This window comes from Camelina sativa, chromosome 4 (assembly GCF_030686135.1).
Source record: "Camelina sativa cultivar CO46 ecotype springtype chromosome 4, ASM3068613v1".
In the NCBI taxonomy this organism is placed as follows: domain Eukaryota; kingdom Viridiplantae; phylum Streptophyta; class Magnoliopsida; order Brassicales; family Brassicaceae; genus Camelina; species Camelina sativa.
In genome coordinates this window covers 23321500-23340075 of record NC_141883.1, presented here as the reverse complement: position 1 = coordinate 23340075, position 18576 = coordinate 23321500, and the positions used below count along the sequence as shown (strand labels likewise).

Sequence of the window (18576 nt, the reverse complement as noted above, 5' to 3'; positions counted from 1 at the left end):
AAGCAACTATTTATACCAACCAACTCAAACAAATATTATTATTGACCATGCTTTTAACTAGTGTGAATTGAAGTACTCCCACTCCATTATCGTAGGTTGTAGGAGCCTTAAACCAGAAAAAAGGTTCTTAAGAACTTCGTTTTGTGATACGATCAATTCTTTTTCCGTAACTTTAATAAAACAAAGTATAATAAATATACACCGTTATGTGTGACCTAAAAACTAAAAAACATACATAGATAATTGTTGATTGATCTTTATTCCCCCGCCCATATAACGTGCATGACATGCTTTCCTGTCTTATGTATGTTAATAATATTCACTAATAAAGTCGAAGAGACCGTCGATCACAAGGATATATTTTTAAAAACATACAAACCTTAAAATTTGGTTCAGCAAATTAGTGACTTGCCGCCTTGCCGGTCCTCGCTAATTGTATTGCTTCCAAAAAAAAAAATTATAAAGTGACTGAACATATTATTATTAATGGCTCTAGTTGGTGACGATCAGTCTTGTAGTTGTATGTTAGGTATTGTGTTTTAGGGGTTATGCGTTCCAACTCAAAACGAGGAGTAGATATCAATTTGATGATTCATATCTTTTGAATATGCTAAATATTAGGTGATTATGCTAAGACTCATCAAACTACGTACCTACATTATACGATATTACTATTAGATGTGAACATCAAAAAGACAAGCGTCGTAATTGTTTTTTTTTATATATATAAATATAATTTAATTACTCTCTCACTAGCAGCAGGCTTAATTAGGAACTTTTTTGCCAACTATGATCATGAGACAATTTTAAAAGATGTTGGGAAAAACATTTATTTCCTAAAAGAACATGTAAACATGAGAATTTTAGTTCATAAATAATATACAAAACAGCATCGCGAAGAAGAATATAAATACGATTTGATGTTATTTGACATCAGAAAATTAAAGTCACATCACATGGACAACACGAGAAGACTGTCTCTGAAGTCTGAACTGGACAAAAAAATCTTGACTGCATAATTTAAGTTTAACCAATGGTTTTATTTTTGTTTTAATTATTACTTCTCGTTATCTTGTTTCTGTGGGTGGGTGGTGGAGTCCATTTTGATTTCGGTGACAATAAGTATATCACGATAAAAATTATCAAATACTATAAATGCTTTTCACGACACAAATATAGTATTTTGGGGGGTGAGGTTACTTAAGCTCGTTTGTTTCCATAATTTCCTATACTTTGCTTTTGTCTCTTTTAAATATACTTTCATGTTTGTTTCCGAAATAAAAAATATAATTGGCTGCAGCTTCTATTCCCAACCATAGAACCATATGGGACCGTCTCTTGTTTCCTCGTATATTCAACTATTTCATTATGCAATTCTGATTTTTAAAAATTATTTGGTGGATCATATAAGTTGCTTAGAACCTGCGATCTTTACTTACATAAATCTGATTACTAGTATGTATATATATATCATTATCGTTAACCTAACCTTATTATTTTTTTTTTTCGGAATTTAATATGTGGATTATTTTTTTCTCTCTTGAATGGACTAACAAAGAAATAGTTCACCAAAAAACGTTTTATTAAAAATGGATTAACAAAACCTTCAAGATGACAATCAACAAATTAAACTAAAACGTTTTATTTTATTCAAAGTTAAACAACAAATAATAATACAAATTTGACCTTACATGTAGTCAGACAGCTAAATCGAATATATGTCCGGTACGAAGTCCGATCCATGGTTATTGATTATGGATCCGCGCAAAACACGCAAAGATGGATGAGTTGTAAACTCAAAACAAACCAACGACAGAAAATGATGGATACAAAGGAACATAGTATTAATTTGCAGCTTTAATCGCAAAAATAAAATAAAAAGAGATTAGGGGGATTATATTAGTTGGATGGCACATGTTAACGTCACGTGCGTAGGCTCCACTGTTGTCACTCACATGCATACACGGCGGACCATACTCTTATGATCTCCTCAAAACTTTAGATTTCGCGAGAGAGAGTTACAGATCTTCGCTTGTTTTTGCTTGCAATGTAAGCTAATTTAACGTATGAAAAGTTCTACAGCATAAAAAGATTTTTGAAGCGCGTTCATAAAACAGTACATAACTCTTTAAAACTACGACTTCTAATCACTTAGGTTGTATCATCAATATGGTCAAATCACATACATAGTTCCTCATGTTCATGTTCCCGACTCCATCCATATATATATATTATATCAACCAAAGCCTTCATTCACATTATTCATAATTTCAACAAAACCCTTCAGTCATATAGCTTGACATGCTTCCTTCGTTAGTGCCACCAAAGCCCTCAAGCTAGCACACTCTTGTTTCCCTATAACTGAGAAACTTAACATCTTAACCCTTACCACACACCAATGTACTTGAAAATGTCAAGTAATTGATAAACTACTTTTGCATCCGCCAGCAATATACCTAATGTTTCTTAAACGGATTATATATTAAAAACTGTTATGAATATATTGTATTATGTGGATGCTCAGGCCAATTAGTATAACCCTAAACCCTATTATGTGTCTCTATATATATGTTGTATCATATGGAACAGATGAATAATACAAGAGAATAATTCTCTAAACCTCTTGTTTATAATACGTTATTAGCACGAGTCTCTAACCTAGCCGTCTTAAGGAAAAAAACCCCTAGCCGCTGAAAAAAAAAAACTCAGTCGGTTGTATCTCCCTTTTTCTAACGTTTCCGTTCTCCGGTAAACATCAATATACAGAGTACAAACCGTCCATCGTTCATCCTAGAGATAAGTTTTGCTTAATACTTTATATTTATTGCATATCGCTTATACTATGCTTATGCTTTGACTATTGGATATGTTAATTCAATTATATAATAGGTTCACAAAAAACTGTGTTTGTTATCAGTATTATTTTATTGCTTGTGGTGTTACCCAATCATACGTGTGCAACGCTTTATACGTGTGTATGATCATAGTTATTGATCTATATTATTATTATACATGTTTGAAATATGAACGGTTCAATTAATTTGTTTAAGCTTGAAGTTAACTATATGTATAATATTGCAATTATTATTTTATCCATCATCGATTATTATCCCTTTGTTTTACTGTTAGTAAACTGAGTTTCACGGTTTTAATATTTAGTTATCGAGATCTATACTGTATTGTCAATTGAACTCGATTTATAATATACTCATCATGAGTAACTCATGTGGTATCGTTTATATGCAGTTCGGGCTGGTTTTTAGTGCGTCTAATAATTGGACTAAGCAAATAATCGCTCACCGATGGTGTCTCCGTCTCTTGATGTCTGTACCGAGATAAGTACTACTAATCCATCATATTATATATAGTTAATCGTTACACTCATATATGACATAGTAACAGACGGAAACAATTTTATAGAAATTGATCGTCATATAATTATAATTGTTATAGAATCATACACACATGTCATATTATTGCTATATGATTGTTTAATCACAAATTTTAATTATATATAATATCATAATGAAATCTTTTAAATCATGTTTCCAACCTTTTTGGTGAATATATTGAAAATTTAGTAACAAATTACTAAATAATAATTATTGATTATGTTTTCTTGGCATCACTTCTACAGGAAGGTTTAAGTCCAAGTATATGACCATAAAATTCATTAGTTCTTTAGAATAATCTAAAAAAAGTAAATGATTAAAATTCTATAAAAGAATACAAATCAACTTGATTCCAATTATTACCAAGATTATATAATTGAAAATGATATCTTTGATGGAAAGATATTGGAAAATACATAATTTACTTGTCACAAAATATTGTTGTCATGTAGACATAATATAGTGAAAAATATATTTTTAAAATTTTATAATCTTGTTATTTGTGAATGAGTAAAATTATGAGATGTTGATGTGAATCACATCCTATTGGGCTGGTCTATTCTTTGAAGTGAATATGACTTTATGCTATAAGTGGTTTCCACTATTCTACTACAATATTAAATAGTAGAAAAAGTATTGAAAGCTCTTGAAGAGTATATATACTATTGTCTATGAGAACACAATTTGATATTAATGTGTTATAGTCTCCCAAGTCTCAAAGTTAAAAAGTTAAAAAGTTAAAAGATATAATACATGAACAATTTGGGAATATTATTGATTTCAGAGTGGGATTCAAATCGAGATTGATAGACATGAAGTGTCATCATCTCGAGGGGGAGAATTAATGAATCCCACATACAGAGGTGATGGATAAAATATAAGATTATATTCACACCCGAAATGAGTTTAATCACTTATATGATAGAACAAATTTTGAGGATTTGAAAAGTAATCGTGTTGAGACAATAAGAAAGAAAAATACTTTGAAATCATAAGTATTACCCAAGACAAGAAAAATATTTTAGATATTAAATGCTTTATCTAGAAGATAAAGTGCATTGTGAAAATCTCACTGTTTGGCATGACCGGTTAAGCCATTCCGGTTCACTAGTGATGCGAAAGAATAATCAGAAATTTCTGAAAAGATTCATTAGAGAACCTAAAGAGTTTTCCTAGTGATTTCTTATGTGTGTGTTGCTTACAAAGCAAGCCGATTATATGGCTCACCCCATGAATTTGGATAGTGTCAATTTTCTGGTACGTATACAAAGAAATATTAGGGACTGATCATCCACTATATATGTTTGTTATTAACTTGCAACACGGAGTTTGCAAGAGTATTTGGTTAATTGACAATGGTGGTGAAACCATGCCAAGTAATTGACATAAATGACTCTATATGTCAATAAGTTCGCATCAGACCAACATATTATATTATGAGTATTCCCCACTATAATTGGTTTGGGTCAGAAACCATATATATTCCATCTAAATGTGTTTATACATGTTAAGTTGCTCCACCACAATGATTAAGATGGAATTTGAAAGAATGTTGGAAATATGTTGGATATTAATATCTCTTGATGATTGAATATCTCGAGATGCAAAGACTGTTGGTTCAGTGAGTTAGTCTTTCCAACATGAGGGGGAGAAAATAAACAGTTGGTAAAGAAATATTATGGAAGAAATTATCTTGATCCTCGTACTTTGAAATGTGCGCTAGAAATTGAAAATATAATTTATTAGCAAAGATTGCAAAGATGCTAAATGCATGCAAGAGCCATTTTCTGACTTTGAGTGAAAAAGTCACATATACCAGCTGTGCTCCAATTAATGTCCTAGAAGGATAAGATCAACTACTATTAAGTCTAATGATCGCATGAAGTGTGATAGACTTATGGTTCCAAATATAAGCATCCTCGGAAAATAAAAGGAGCATAAATTAATATGGCACCGAGAAAGCAAAGAGTCATGAAAATCTCTAAAGGAGATGTAGACATGAGTAAGAAAGTGTGATTCATGTACCTGAGAATCATAATGAAAGGAAATCTCAACAAGTTGAGTCATGTCTAGAGTGAAAGGGAACCAATAAGCAAATCGACGTCGTTATATGTTTGCATGCAGTGTTGCAGTTGATGATGTTATGGTTTAAAAATCGAGGATCATATACCGCGGTTAGTAGAAAAACTTTGATTGAAAAGTATAAACAAAGAATGATTGATTAATCATTGAAAGAAATAACTATGAAATGGTTCTAGTCTCTTAAAGAGATAATATTTGGACTTGTAGTCCTTACACTTGAAAGTGTAAAATGAGTGGGACATAAGAGGATCTTTATGAGAAATAAAGTACGGTTAGTAGGACAATGATTCTCATAAATTCTTGATATTGATATGAGAAATGTACTCTCATATGGTGGAAGCAACTATTTTAGATCCCTTATGAGTTTGACAATAAGAGTAAGACTTGATTCAGTCTATTGAGAAGTTTTCAAACTATCAGAAGTTTCCCTTAAAGTGATCATATTGCTAGAAGCAATATTTTATAGTTCTCGGGAAAAAGTTTTGTAGACTTTTGACACCTTTGAGGAGAAAATGGTGAGAGTTTATCTCTATTAGAGTGTAGATCATTGTTGTTGATCTTAGGGATCTTATAGTGGGTTGAAAATAAATCGGGAACAAGCTAAGGAATATCTTAGGGTTGTGTAAGTCCGAGATTGAAATCAATTGTAATTATGTTCAAGAAGTATTTTCAACAAAGTTTGAGGATGCAGGCATTTGTTGAACCTCGTTAAAATAAAAATTATATGTGTCTCTTGTCTCTTCAGCACTTACAAGTGGGTCTTGTTAAAAGAAAGGTACAAGAACAAGTGCAAATATGTTGATGATGAAAATGTTATCTAATCTCTAGTAGAGATTTCGCATACCAAGGAATATATGGAGAAATAATCAATGATGAAATATTAGTCTTGAAAGATAGAGAAATCAGATTGTATAAGATCAGATATTTCATAAAATTTCTTGAGGTTACAGATTTGACATCTGATGAAAGAGATGTTATCTCAGGATGCTTATATCAACATAGAAAAATGGTCTTTGTAATACCATACTAAGAAGAGGAGTTGAAAGAGAAATTTTTACAAGGAGATTATGAATAACTCCTATGTATAAGATGATTGTTTGGAAGATTGTATGTAAAAGAAGATTTGGGCTTAAAGTTCAAATAGATCTTCTATATGAAAGGGGTTCAAATGACTTGAAGTTCAATGACCCAGTAGAATATATGATGATCATATGAGTTTGTACCTGAAAGCGCTGTTTATAACAATTCAGAAAATATGATATATATGATCATAATGCATAACCTGAAGATGATGCTTTCAGGGGGAGAAATATAATCATAAGTGTGGTTGTACTCTTTTTCCCTTATCATGGTTTTTATCCCATTGGGTTTTTCCTTGAAAGGTTTTTAACGAGACAACAAAGAACACGCGAAAGATAAACACCTGAAGAGAATATGAATTCAATGGTGAAAGATTATCATCTTCAAAGTCTTTGAAATACATTGATGAGATTGTGAGAAACAAAGATAATGATAAAGATGAGTCACTTGCGAGACCCATAACCAGTAGAAGAATGGCGATACATGTTTACTACATATTCGTTCAAGTGAAGATTTGGCGAACCATTTACCAAGGCGTTTCGAACCACTACTTTTAAGAAGCTATTTCATCATATTGGATCGTCATCTCAAAGATTTCAAGTGATGTACTCATGAGGAGGAGTAGAAGTGCGCTGCACTCTTTTTCCCTTAACTATGGTTTTTCCTATTGGGTTTTCCTGGAAATGTTTTTTTAACGAGGCAACATCTCATATGCGCATTTAGGACTACATTTTTATAATGGTCATCTAAAGGGAAATGTTATGAATATATTATATTATGTGGATGCTCATTATTACTCCATTAGTGTAACCCTAAACCTTATTATGTATCCCTATATATATGTTGTATCATATGGAACAGATAAATATCATAAGACAATAATTCTCTAAACATTTTCTTTATAACAAGTAGTAGTATTTATCTTACAAAGATTTTTGATCTTGCACCCTAGTAAAGTAGTAGTATTTATCATTGTTACAAAGGGCCGTTTCTATATAGGATTCACATTTCGTGGGTATGTACTTCATTAAAAGCCCTAATAAGGCCCCATCGAAGATAAGTAACATAAATCAGCCCAAAGGCGCTTCTAAAATTTCATTTAGTTAGCCCCATAGATGAATATACAAGAAAGAAATTAATTTTAGATCAGGATCAGGCAGGAAAGTTTCACAATGTACAAGTTGATACCAACTCTTGAAGAAGAGTGTACTTTGCAAGTCAACGAAAAATACACAGCATCAAAACTTCCATTTAAAAAAAAAAAAAATTGATTTGAGCTTAGTCGGTAATCTTCAATCCAAGATACTTCTTAAACCGGAGTTGCTCTGATCATCATAAACGTATTCATCATATTGGGTTGACAGACAGGGATCCACTTAAAAGTTTAGAAAATGAGAGACACACGGAAAAAGAAAAAAATAAAACCTTTATCACTTATGCAAATAGTCCTCCTACTCAGACGATCAATTCACATTCTGCTGGATATTATATAAGAGAGTGCACGTTCAAAATGAGAAAAATTAACGGAACCACGACCTCGCCACTGTAAAAGCTTTTTTCACCTCACCGATATTTCTGATCCCACCAACTAGATTTTAGACAAAGATTGTTTGTTTGTTTTTTTTGTGTGTTTTACATTAATTTAGTCATTTACTTACATATCTTACTATATTAATTGGGAAATACAAATATGAAACTAACCTTAAAATGTGTAAAAAATTACATTCAATTGCTATTAGAAAAACTTAATTAAGCTTAGTTAATTAATTAAATAAAGATAATTAATTAAAAAATAAAAAATGCTAACATATCAAATATAAAAAATCTAGAAAAATAAAAAAAATATATTTTCTCTCTCTAATAAATTATGGACGAAAATTACTAAATATATTTTTAAAAAATAGAAATCAATCATAATTTCAAAAACTAAGATTTTATATCCAAGTACACAATAGAATTATTTTTAATAACTAAATTTCGAAGATTTTGTTAAGATTTTATATTATGATTCTCCTATCATCTTTATTTTCTTTTATTTACAAATTGTTCGGAATTTTCATATAATACTTATGATTAGTAAAATGCAGATTTTTTTCTGCATATGTTATGATTTGAATTTTTTAAAACGAATATATATTACTCAATCTAAAAAAATGTGTGTTTTAATTTCTACATTGGTGGGTTGGTAAAAATAAATTTATATAGATGATAAATTAATAATTTTTCTTTGTTCATAATTATAATATTAAAACTACTACTTCATATTTCACAAAATAATGATGCAAATACAACAAACAAACAATATAAAACTGTAATATACATCAAAAAATAAAATATTATAATATTCTAAAGTAATTAGTATTCAAAAAAACTAATAGATTTACAGAAAAATTAAAATAAATATTATCTCAAATGAAATAACTTAAAAAAATATATAACACTAATTATTATTATTATATTATAATTTTTTTTAAATGTTGATCCGTGCTTAAAACACGGATATCTCCTAGTATCATATTATTCATAATCATTATTTTTATCCAATAATCAAAACGTGCAACTTCATGACAATCTGGCTTACAACTCAGCGATCACATGTCGATCCTAATCCACCGGTAAAACAAACTCATTTAATGTTAAAATACACTGCAAGAAATTTAATTTTAATACTAAATTAAGTCATCTAATATAAATGAGATCCTTGTGCTACTTTTGTTTAGCGGTGATCAGATTCAAAACATATCAACATACTATAAGATAATTTTCGCTATTAATGTGTTGGGGTCCAAAGTCTAAACATATCTAGAGTTTTTAATATATAGTAAATACTATATAGAATAAAGATGAATGTTTGTCAAAGTAAACTTATGTAACAAAAAAGATTAGCTGTATATTAAATTTTAAAACTCTGCAGTCAATGAATTTGTTAAACTTTAGTACTTATATAATACAAACTTGTACGTACTTGGATTCGTTGCTTAGTAAACACCAATAAAACAAGATTTGATTATGGATATGTCGGTTAAAAATCATGAATAATTAATTATTATAAGAAAGAAAAAATAATAATTCTCATACTATAGGTTGATACCGTAGGATAAAAAAAAATGGACGGTCAAGATGCAAACAAATGAGTCATAATGGATAATCCTACATCGGACGAAGCATCGACGAAACTTCCAAAGTTGTATATATAACTTAAAACGTTGTGAAGAAGAAGCTAACTTCTCACAAACACCACCACCATTTTAAAGAAAAAAAACAGAACCATCTCGAAAGGTTTCTTGAAAAAAAATCAAGAAACATGCCAAAAGACAGGAAGATCGGGATCGCCATGGATTTCTCGGAGAGCAGCAAGGACGCTCTTCAATGGGCGTTCGATAACTTGGCAGATAAAGGAGACACTATTTATGTTATCCACACGCTTCCAATCTCTGAAGACGAAGCTCGTAACTCCCTCTGGTTCAAATCCGGTTCTCGTAAGTTTCCCCCTAGCTACTTTTGTTCCTTTTTTTTTTTTTTTATGGATGATCTATCGGTTAAATCCGGTTTTATCTGGTGTTGCAGCTCTCATACCGTTGGTGGAGTTTAGGGAACCAGAGACTATGGAGAAATATGGTGTCAAAATCGACATCGCATGTCTTGATATGCTCGACACTGGTTCGAGGCAGAAAGAGGTTTTTATCCGATTCAAAAAAATACATGTGTTCTTTTTTTTGCTAAAGACTTAAGTATTGGTAAAGAAACTAATTAATGGTGGTTAATTTATTGAAAATAAAAAAGGTGCATGTAGTGACGAAACTGTACTGGGGAGATGCAAGAGAGAAGCTGGTTGATGCTGTTAAAGATCTCAAACTCGACTCTATTGTCATGGGAAGCAGAGGACTCAGTGCCCTTAGAAGGTAATTTTTTTTTTTTTTTTTTACTTTTTCTTCTTATGGATTCTGCTAATGGGTAATTAAGATTTAGCATTGCTGCGTATATGAAATTATAAGCTGTGAAATAATAGGGGGATTGATATAGTAGTTTGGCCTTTGAGTCCATGGTTTAACAATACCACCCATCTCATTTTCCTTTTTGAGTACGATTTTTACTTGTATTATAATATCAAACTTCGATTTATTATTTTAATTAAAATTTCTGTTTTAGAGGTAGAACAAATTAACTGATTGGCTTCTATGATAATTAAGGCCAAAAAAATAAAATAAAAAGAATCTTATGATAGTTACTTCCAACCTAAAAAGTGGATAAGGTCAGCGTAAAACGACAATGGGTGATTTAGCTTTATCGATTAGCTTTTGGTTTAGGTTTAGCTTTGATTTTTGTCGTTGTTTCATATAATTAAGAAAACAAGATTTTGTTTTTAGGTCGGCAACTGTGTAGTGTGGGTTACAAACTTACAACTTCTTTTTTTTCAATTACACTTGTCTTTCATTATTATTTTCCAAGTGTAAATGACTAATACTAATAATTTCGATATTTGGAACAGGATAATAATGGGAAGCGTGAGCAGCTTTGTGATCCAACACGCGCCTTGCCCTGTCACCGTTGTCAAGGATAACGATTCTTACAAAAAATAAAAAGCTGTCTTTATCTCATCATCATATTATTATGCCTCCTTCCTACCATAATAATCATCGCAATCTATGCTTTTAATAATTATGAAACAACATCTTTGTTGGTTTATATATGTAATTGACAGCCAAAAATTGAAAAAGGGCCCTAGAACTTTCTTTCTCGTTCTAATTTAGTGTTTTTTTTCTTGCTTATGATTTCAATTATAAATTTCGGTGTGTTTTGCTGGAATCACTCCATGTGATTTGCTTCAACATGTGGTGGGCTCGATTACATAGTTGTTTTTTACATCCAAAAACATTTAAAATTAAGTTTTCCTTACAGAAATCACATGGGGGCAGTTGGATTCTTTCAACTGATCATTAACTTATGGAAAATAAATATTATAATATTAGATTAAGATCCGTGTTAGAGTACGAGTTTAAATTCTTTTTATTTATATTGTAATTTTTCTATAAAATATAATTTTTGTGATTATTTTTAAAAGTTGATGTGTATAAAACATTATGCAGTAAAATCATATGCTAAATATGAGGATTTGAAATTTTTTTTTGGAATATCCTTATTAAGAAGATTTGAAATTGAGATTTAACTAATGGTTATAACCCATATAACCTATAACTTATCAAATAATCAGATAATTAATCTTATAACATATTATATAGTCTACACAAAAAGGTTGTGTACTTCCGTTTTATTATATAAGACATTTTACGTTAAAAATAGATACTGTAAAAAAAAAAAAAAAAAAAAAAAATACTGTATGCATGAATGAATAATGTATATTTTGTTATGGAAGATAGATCAGCGTGGTGATTTTATTTATTTATATTGCATGTCATCGTAATGATCTATTTGGAATTCGATGAGATTGATTACAAACAGAAACAAATCGTAATAATATTGAGATGATTAGGACCGGAGAAGAAAAACAAAGCAAATTCGTAAAATCAGGGCCACGAGCCCAGGTTATACGGGCCAGCTGGAATTTAAGCCCAGTTTCTATTTTAGTTTTAGAAACATAGAAAACTAGATCAATACTATATTACCAAGAATGTCACTGCCTCTTGTAATAGTAACCCTCAAGGCCTTAACCGATTTTGTTTCGTCCTTTGATTTGATTTGCCTAGGTATATGCCAAACTCTCTGCACAAATCTTAGCCTTCCGAGTTCCAAGACAATTGACAAACAGAGCCAATCTCACAGTTTCCTCTCTTTGGTTTCTGTCATCTATGCTCTTCATATTCATGTAAGTAACTTGAGGTACAAGGTTTTTGATGAATAAATTCAAGCTTCTTTTGGAGAGGTCTAATGTCCCGGAAACATAGTTTTGGACCATCATGTGGTAATACTCAGCATCCAAATTCAGAATTGTTAATAAGAGAGATCAAAGTAGTTTCATATGTTCACTTCACATTAACAAACAATAATGATATTAAAACAGCCACAAGGACGGTGATGACACAACTCCCACAAATCCACCATACGATTTGATAATCCAAAAAATAAGCATTATGAGGTTTGTTCACTGATCTCTTAGACATCAACACCTGTTACTTATGTTGTTGGTAAGAACACTATCTCCCTCTCAGCCTCTCACTCAACTCAAGTGCTTACTCCACTACCTTCAGTGCCTCAAATCTGCTCATTATTTTCCGCTATATAAATCACACATTCACGAATGCAATTCAAACCCACAACACAAGATCGACTAAACACACAATCTTGATTTATTTTCAAACATCTCCAAGAAACAAATATGGCATCTTCCTTGAAATTTCTCTGCATTCTTGGCATGATCCTCCTCGTAGGAGTTGTCGTTGACGGTGCAGGGGAATGTGGTAGATCTTCGCCGGACAATGAGGCGATGAAGCTGGCTCCATGTGCAGGTGCAGCTCAGGATGCTAACGCCGCCGTGCCAGGAGGTTGTTGTGCTCAGATTAAGAGATTTTCTCAGAACCCTAAATGTCTCTGTGCTGTTCTTCTTTCCGACACGGCCAAAGCCTCAGGGGTCGAGCCTGAGGTTGCCCTTACCATCCCTAAACGCTGCAATTTCGCTAACCGCCCTGTTGGTTACAAGTGCGGACGTAAGTATTTTACAATATACTGTATCTGACTTTATGTTATATATTTACATTCTGCTTTTTACTTGATTTTCATTAAATATAATGACTAATGTTGTTTTGTTCTTGTTTCCTTTTGCTTACAGCATACACACTTCCGTGAAGTGTTGACGATTAGAAAAGGATGAAGGAGCCATAACTGAGCTTTATGTGGAAGCTTGGGGTTTACTTCTACTATGTCTCCTCCATGTACCGTATATTATATGAATAACACAATAATGTTTATACTGTATGTATCAGTGTGATTGGTAATGGATCTCTATATCAATATATATGATATGATTTCACTCTCTATTTCAATTGATTTTCTTAACGTCGTTTTGGCAACACTAATACAACTTAGTTACAAGTCGATCTATCACCAATAAACTCATTGAATTTGAAACCAGCGAAGTGTAGTTGAAGCAAAAGAAGATGATGCTCTAGTTTTCAAAATTCCCAATATATTCAAGCGATTCTCTCTCTATATGGCGACCAATTCAGACTTGGCCAAAGGAAACTTAAAAGCAAACTAAAACTAAACCAAAACTTTATTTATATTTATTTAAGTTATAAACAATCAGCTGGGGGATAAAACCAACACCAAGGGAAAACAAAACAGCTGACAAAAAGCAAACCAAGTCTATATGATAGTTACTACCAGACTTTAAGTTGTGCACATACTTTACTATATAAAATCTGAACCGCCGGGAAAATGCTCGAGATCTGGATGCCCGCCTCCTGGCCTTCTTGGAGGTTGCCTACACACAGTTCATAAAAACAAGAGTCAAAACCTTTTACAAAACAGATTTTGGCTGTGAAGTTAAGTAAAGATGCACAAGATTACTACCTTGTGAACCGGCCTGGCTCAAAACCTGGAACACCGGGTGGGCCATAAGGATCAAAACGAGCACCAGGAGGTGGCACACCCCTGTCAAAACCAAAACAAGATCCATGGTTACTTATTTGTCAGAAACAATTTAGAGAGCTTTTCATGTGTTCAAATCTATGGCTGTGTATATGTATGTGAATCTGTGTGAAAGAAAGAGAGATTTTACGGTTGTGGTGGTCCCATGAAGCCAGGTCGATCAGAACCATCACCAAATGGGAAAAAGCGAGGATCACCAGGCCCTGCGACCAAACACAATCAGTTTAACAAATTATAATCAAGTAAGCGGTTAATATATCTCGCTTCTCAAGAAGGATTGCTCTTACCTACAAGCATGCTTCCATCCCCAAAACCACCCCTGGGGAAGATATAAATTATATGTGGTAAGTGACATTAAAAATGAAATGAAGTGATACAGTTGTATATTAGAAATTAAAAATATTGATAACACACCTTCCAGGGTACATTCCAGCACCTGGGCCAGGGAAGAGATCACTGTAACCTCCATTACCGGGTATCGGAGGAACTACCACCCTAGGAAATAAATAGAGTCAATACGCGATACATTTTAGTTTATGTAAGAGTAAGCACAGAAAAGTAGAAGTTGATGTATATACCCTGAGGGGTGAATCTGAGGGCCTAATGGATTAGGCGTATCATCGTAATATCTAGGCTCTTCATGTGTCTCAGAGCTGCAAGCAACCAATGATAGAAACATAGATCTTAGAATACACTTCAAGAATAAGGAAACATATCATTCTGGTCCAACTAACAAATGCCTCCACAAACCAAAATTTCACATAGAGAACTACATGTACCACAAGTCAAAACCTTGTTCAAGAGTGACTCTGCAAGCTACAATCATATGTTCGTTGCTAGTACCAATGATCATACACTAACTCAAACACTAAGAGGCATCTACGAAGAGCGTATGAGCAATAAAAAATTCTAAGTGCTTGATAAAGGAATCACCTGGACTGAGTTCTCGAAGAAACAGGTTTGGGTTTTCCATCAAGCTTATCAACAATTCCACTCTGCAAATCACTCACCAACTTGTCCAAATTCTTGAACTGCGCAGCGTAATTCCCCTCGTTGCTCTCCTGAGCATAATCCTCAACTCTGCACACCAAAAAAAAACAGAAAACTTTACTATCCTCTCAAGATTTGCACACAAAGAATCATAATCTATCACCACAACAACAAATATAAAGAGAGAAGCATCATGACATACTTAATCTCGAGATGAGCAGGTTCAGCTCCACCATCAGCTATGGCATCAACAACAAGTTTCTCATCAATCGCCAAACACTTAACCAAAATTTTCTTCGACCCTTTCTTCGGATTCGCATATACAAACGCGTACTCTCCCTCAAATTCGTTCCATCCGTCGATTCCAACATCATCTAACAAAAAATTCAATAAAATCAATTAGAATCCTAAACCTAAACCCTAGAAAAAATCGTAGAAGCTCCTAAGCCCCTAAAACTCCCAGTAAACGAAACCAATTACTAACCCTGAGAAGAAGAAGAAGAAGAGAGAGCGTCGTCGGCGAAGGCTGGTCGTCCGGTGGCAGTGAGGATGTAACCGGAAGAGATGAAAGAAGCGTGAATAGCGAAAGCGACCTTATCGTGGTTGTTGCGAAAGGGAGGTCTAGCTAATCTGATCATAGCCATCACCGTCTCCGAATTCGCCATCGATTTCGTCACAAGGAGTTGTTCCGAGACTCGAGAGTGTTCTTCAAAAATTTTGATCTTGGGAAAGAAGAAAAGAAAACCAAAAAATATATGTTTCATGTAATGATGCCTTTTTGTTTTTGTTGAAACAGTATTGGGCCTATTTTGAAACAGTATCGGGTTTGTCTGCAAAATAGAAGAGAGGGCCTAAAATTAATTTGCACCAGCCGGGAATCGAACCCGGGTCTGTACCGTGGCAGGGTACTATTCTACCACTAGACCACTGGTGCTTGTTTGAAAGCTTATATGTTGACTACTACATTTAGAAGTTAGTCTTTGGGGTAACCTCACATTGGTGTGTGGTCCTTATGTTAGGGAAAATTTCACGTTAGATGTATGTGGTGGTGGGAAAAGGACATGAAACAAGATGCTTTGATTTTAACTACACCCACAAAATCTTAATTAGCTTTACCATTTCCAATTTAATTCTTGCGAACTACTCGTGATATTGTTTATTCCCTGCCACCTATAGACGTCATTTGTTGAACTTGTGAAATTTAGCTTCAATTGTCTTAGTCTATTACAAACAACGAAGTCCATAATTTGTTAATTAAGAGGAAGCAGTGCGTGACTTCACTGAGTTTTGTAGAATGGTTTTTGTACCAGTTTCTGTTTCAATGGCTATGTAAACTCTTTCTTCAATATTGTTAAGAAAAATATATGTTAAAGAAAACAAATTAACTAAGGGTTGACCCAAAAAAGAAGAAAAAAACTAAGTTAGTTAACTAGTATTACTTGAAAATGTTGCTATCTTCCCAGTGTTTCTAAGTCTGATTCAGCCGGAACAACCAATTCCATTCGGAGAAAAGTTTCCCGTTTGTGATTTCACCATGGTCAAAATAGAATACATGTAGTTTGGTGATTTATTGATGTCGTTGTTGCGACCATCTAAATTCAAACCAGATAATATATGTTATTACCAACAAATAATATTTTCAAATAGACAAAATGACTTAAACTATGTATAACCTATTTAGATAAAAGATATACAATTTTTGAATGAATGTAAAGTATACTCAACCAAAAATTGTGTTACGTTATATGCATCCTTCATTCGAATGTTTTTTAGAAAATAAACAGAATTGATCAATATCTAAAACTACCTATTAAATCATCCACGATCGGATTCAATTTCATTACATATGACTAGTATATATAGAGTCAGTCAACGGTGGTAGCAGCACTATGGGAAAAGGTAATCCACTTTCCTCAAACATAGCCACTATAGTTCAGACATGATAAGAGTTGACTCATAATCCAAAAATTAAATGGTTCTTTAATTACTATGGAAATGATGTTTTTTGGTTTTGGTAGCAAATCCACTAAAGATTCACAACTTTCTCCTGATAGATATCACCACTAAGCTACCACTGCCATTTAAAACTCATTTAATAAGACTTGATTGGTCTGATGACCACATCCATGATAAATTTTTCCTTCTAGATTTTTTTTTTTTTTTTTTGTAAGTATTGATCACTCTAGAACTAAAGGATAATGATCGTTTATGGCATTAATTTGGATGGTGGTTACAGTATATTAAGCATAAATCGATCCCTTAACTGATTGACATGTGAATCATGTGATTATGCTAAGTGTGTTTCTTCCTTTTTCTTTTCTTGTTCGAGAGTGATTATACTGGTGCTAGAGTACACTATTGATCGTGTAAAACATATACGGTGGTAGTGGTTAAAAGCAGTAAAGCACGATTAAATAGATGATATCATATATATGTATGTGACTAAAAAAACGATTTTCAAATGTGGCGGCACAGTAATGTTTTTGTCATTGCTAAACTTTAGCTATGATATTGATCTGAAGAAGATACGTACGGGAGTTCAGAAATGGTGCTACATCAATCGGTAATCTTACCAACTTTTTAGGTAATATTACCTAATTAAGGAGTTGTTCTTTTAAAAGAATATGGAATATAGATTAAGGTAACTGAATAATGAAAAGTTGTTGTTTTGTTGAATTAAAAATTTTCTAAAGTAATTAGAAAGGTTGTATAAAAGTTTTTTTTTTTTAATTTATAGAAGTTTTTTTAGTTACTTACTTCTACACCTTACACACGAAATCTTCTTTTAAAAAATAGTAATTGTAACATATTGAAGAAGTCAAGTTTACTGGAGATTTATATCGTGATGCATGTACACTTGTTTTTCGTGGTCAAATATATTAATGATTAGTATGTTTACCGTAAATGTGAGGTAATTACAAAATTTCTATCGTGAATCCATGTGGTGCATGTAAAATTTTTAAGTTATCATTTAAACTGTATGTCGTGTTTTTGAAATGCTGCAAAGACTAATTAGGACTCGCTCGTCGTGAATATTAATTAATTTGTTATTAGATTAAAATATTTATTAAATAAATCCTCGAGTATGATGTATACATAATACATATGACCACAAAAAATATGACAAATAGAAGAAAAAGAAATCTCTATTGGTATTGAGGATCAGATCCTAGAGGGGCTACAAGGAGGGTTTATCCAGAATCTTGAAATTTTCATAACAAAAATGTTGGTATTATGGAATAATTTGAGTATGAGGTTTTGTGACTTCTGTCATTTGGGTAAGGCGCTAGTAATGTCTTGGGTTTTGGTGGTAGCCAAGAGGGAGATATCTCCAAAAAGACCCAACGAGGGAATCTTTACTCCGTAGGCATCAAATCCATATGACATAAAGGTTCCTTAGGACATATCTATTATGATTCTTATATAT

At 32.5% G+C, this 18576-nt stretch overlaps 3 protein-coding genes and 1 non-coding gene across 4 annotated transcripts; 2 read left to right on the top strand and 2 right to left on the bottom strand.

Annotated features, from left to right (window-relative positions):
• The first annotated feature begins 9536 nt into the window (after window positions 1–9536).
• On the top strand, window positions 9537–11300 carry LOC104781260 (universal stress protein PHOS32). Its single transcript, XM_010505885.3, has 4 exons — window positions 9537–10033; window positions 10122–10231; window positions 10338–10456; window positions 11044–11300. Exons 1-4 carry the CDS (start codon window positions 9859–9861, stop codon window positions 11132–11134), a joined length of 495 nt encoding a protein of 164 aa, XP_010504187.1. The 5' UTR covers window positions 9537–9858; the 3' UTR covers window positions 11135–11300.
• A 1199-nt stretch (window positions 11301–12499) lies between these two features.
• Window positions 12500–13546, top strand: LOC104791666 (uncharacterized). The gene is made up of 2 exons (XM_010517606.2): window positions 12500–13216; window positions 13339–13546. The coding sequence occupies exons 1-2, from the start codon at window positions 12889–12891 to the stop codon at window positions 13353–13355; spliced, it is 345 nt and encodes a 114-aa protein (XP_010515908.2). The 5' UTR covers window positions 12500–12888; the 3' UTR covers window positions 13356–13546.
• Window positions 13547–13764: 218 nt separating this feature from the next.
• On the bottom strand, window positions 13765–15949 carry LOC104781258 (putative proteasome inhibitor). The gene is made up of 9 exons (XM_010505883.3): window positions 15634–15949; window positions 15352–15523; window positions 15093–15239; window positions 14738–14812; window positions 14574–14654; window positions 14447–14478; window positions 14290–14362; window positions 14082–14162; window positions 13765–13992 (listed from the first exon to the last, which is right to left on the bottom strand). Exons 1-9 carry the CDS (start codon window positions 15911–15913, stop codon window positions 13920–13922), a joined length of 1014 nt encoding a protein of 337 aa, XP_010504185.2. The 5' UTR covers window positions 15914–15949; the 3' UTR covers window positions 13765–13919.
• Window positions 15950–16012: 63 nt separating this feature from the next.
• TRNAG-GCC (transfer RNA glycine (anticodon GCC)) lies at window positions 16013–16083 on the bottom strand. The gene has a single exon. It is a non-coding gene; the product is annotated as a tRNA-Gly (tRNA).
• Between the last annotated feature and the right edge of the window lie 2493 nt (window positions 16084–18576).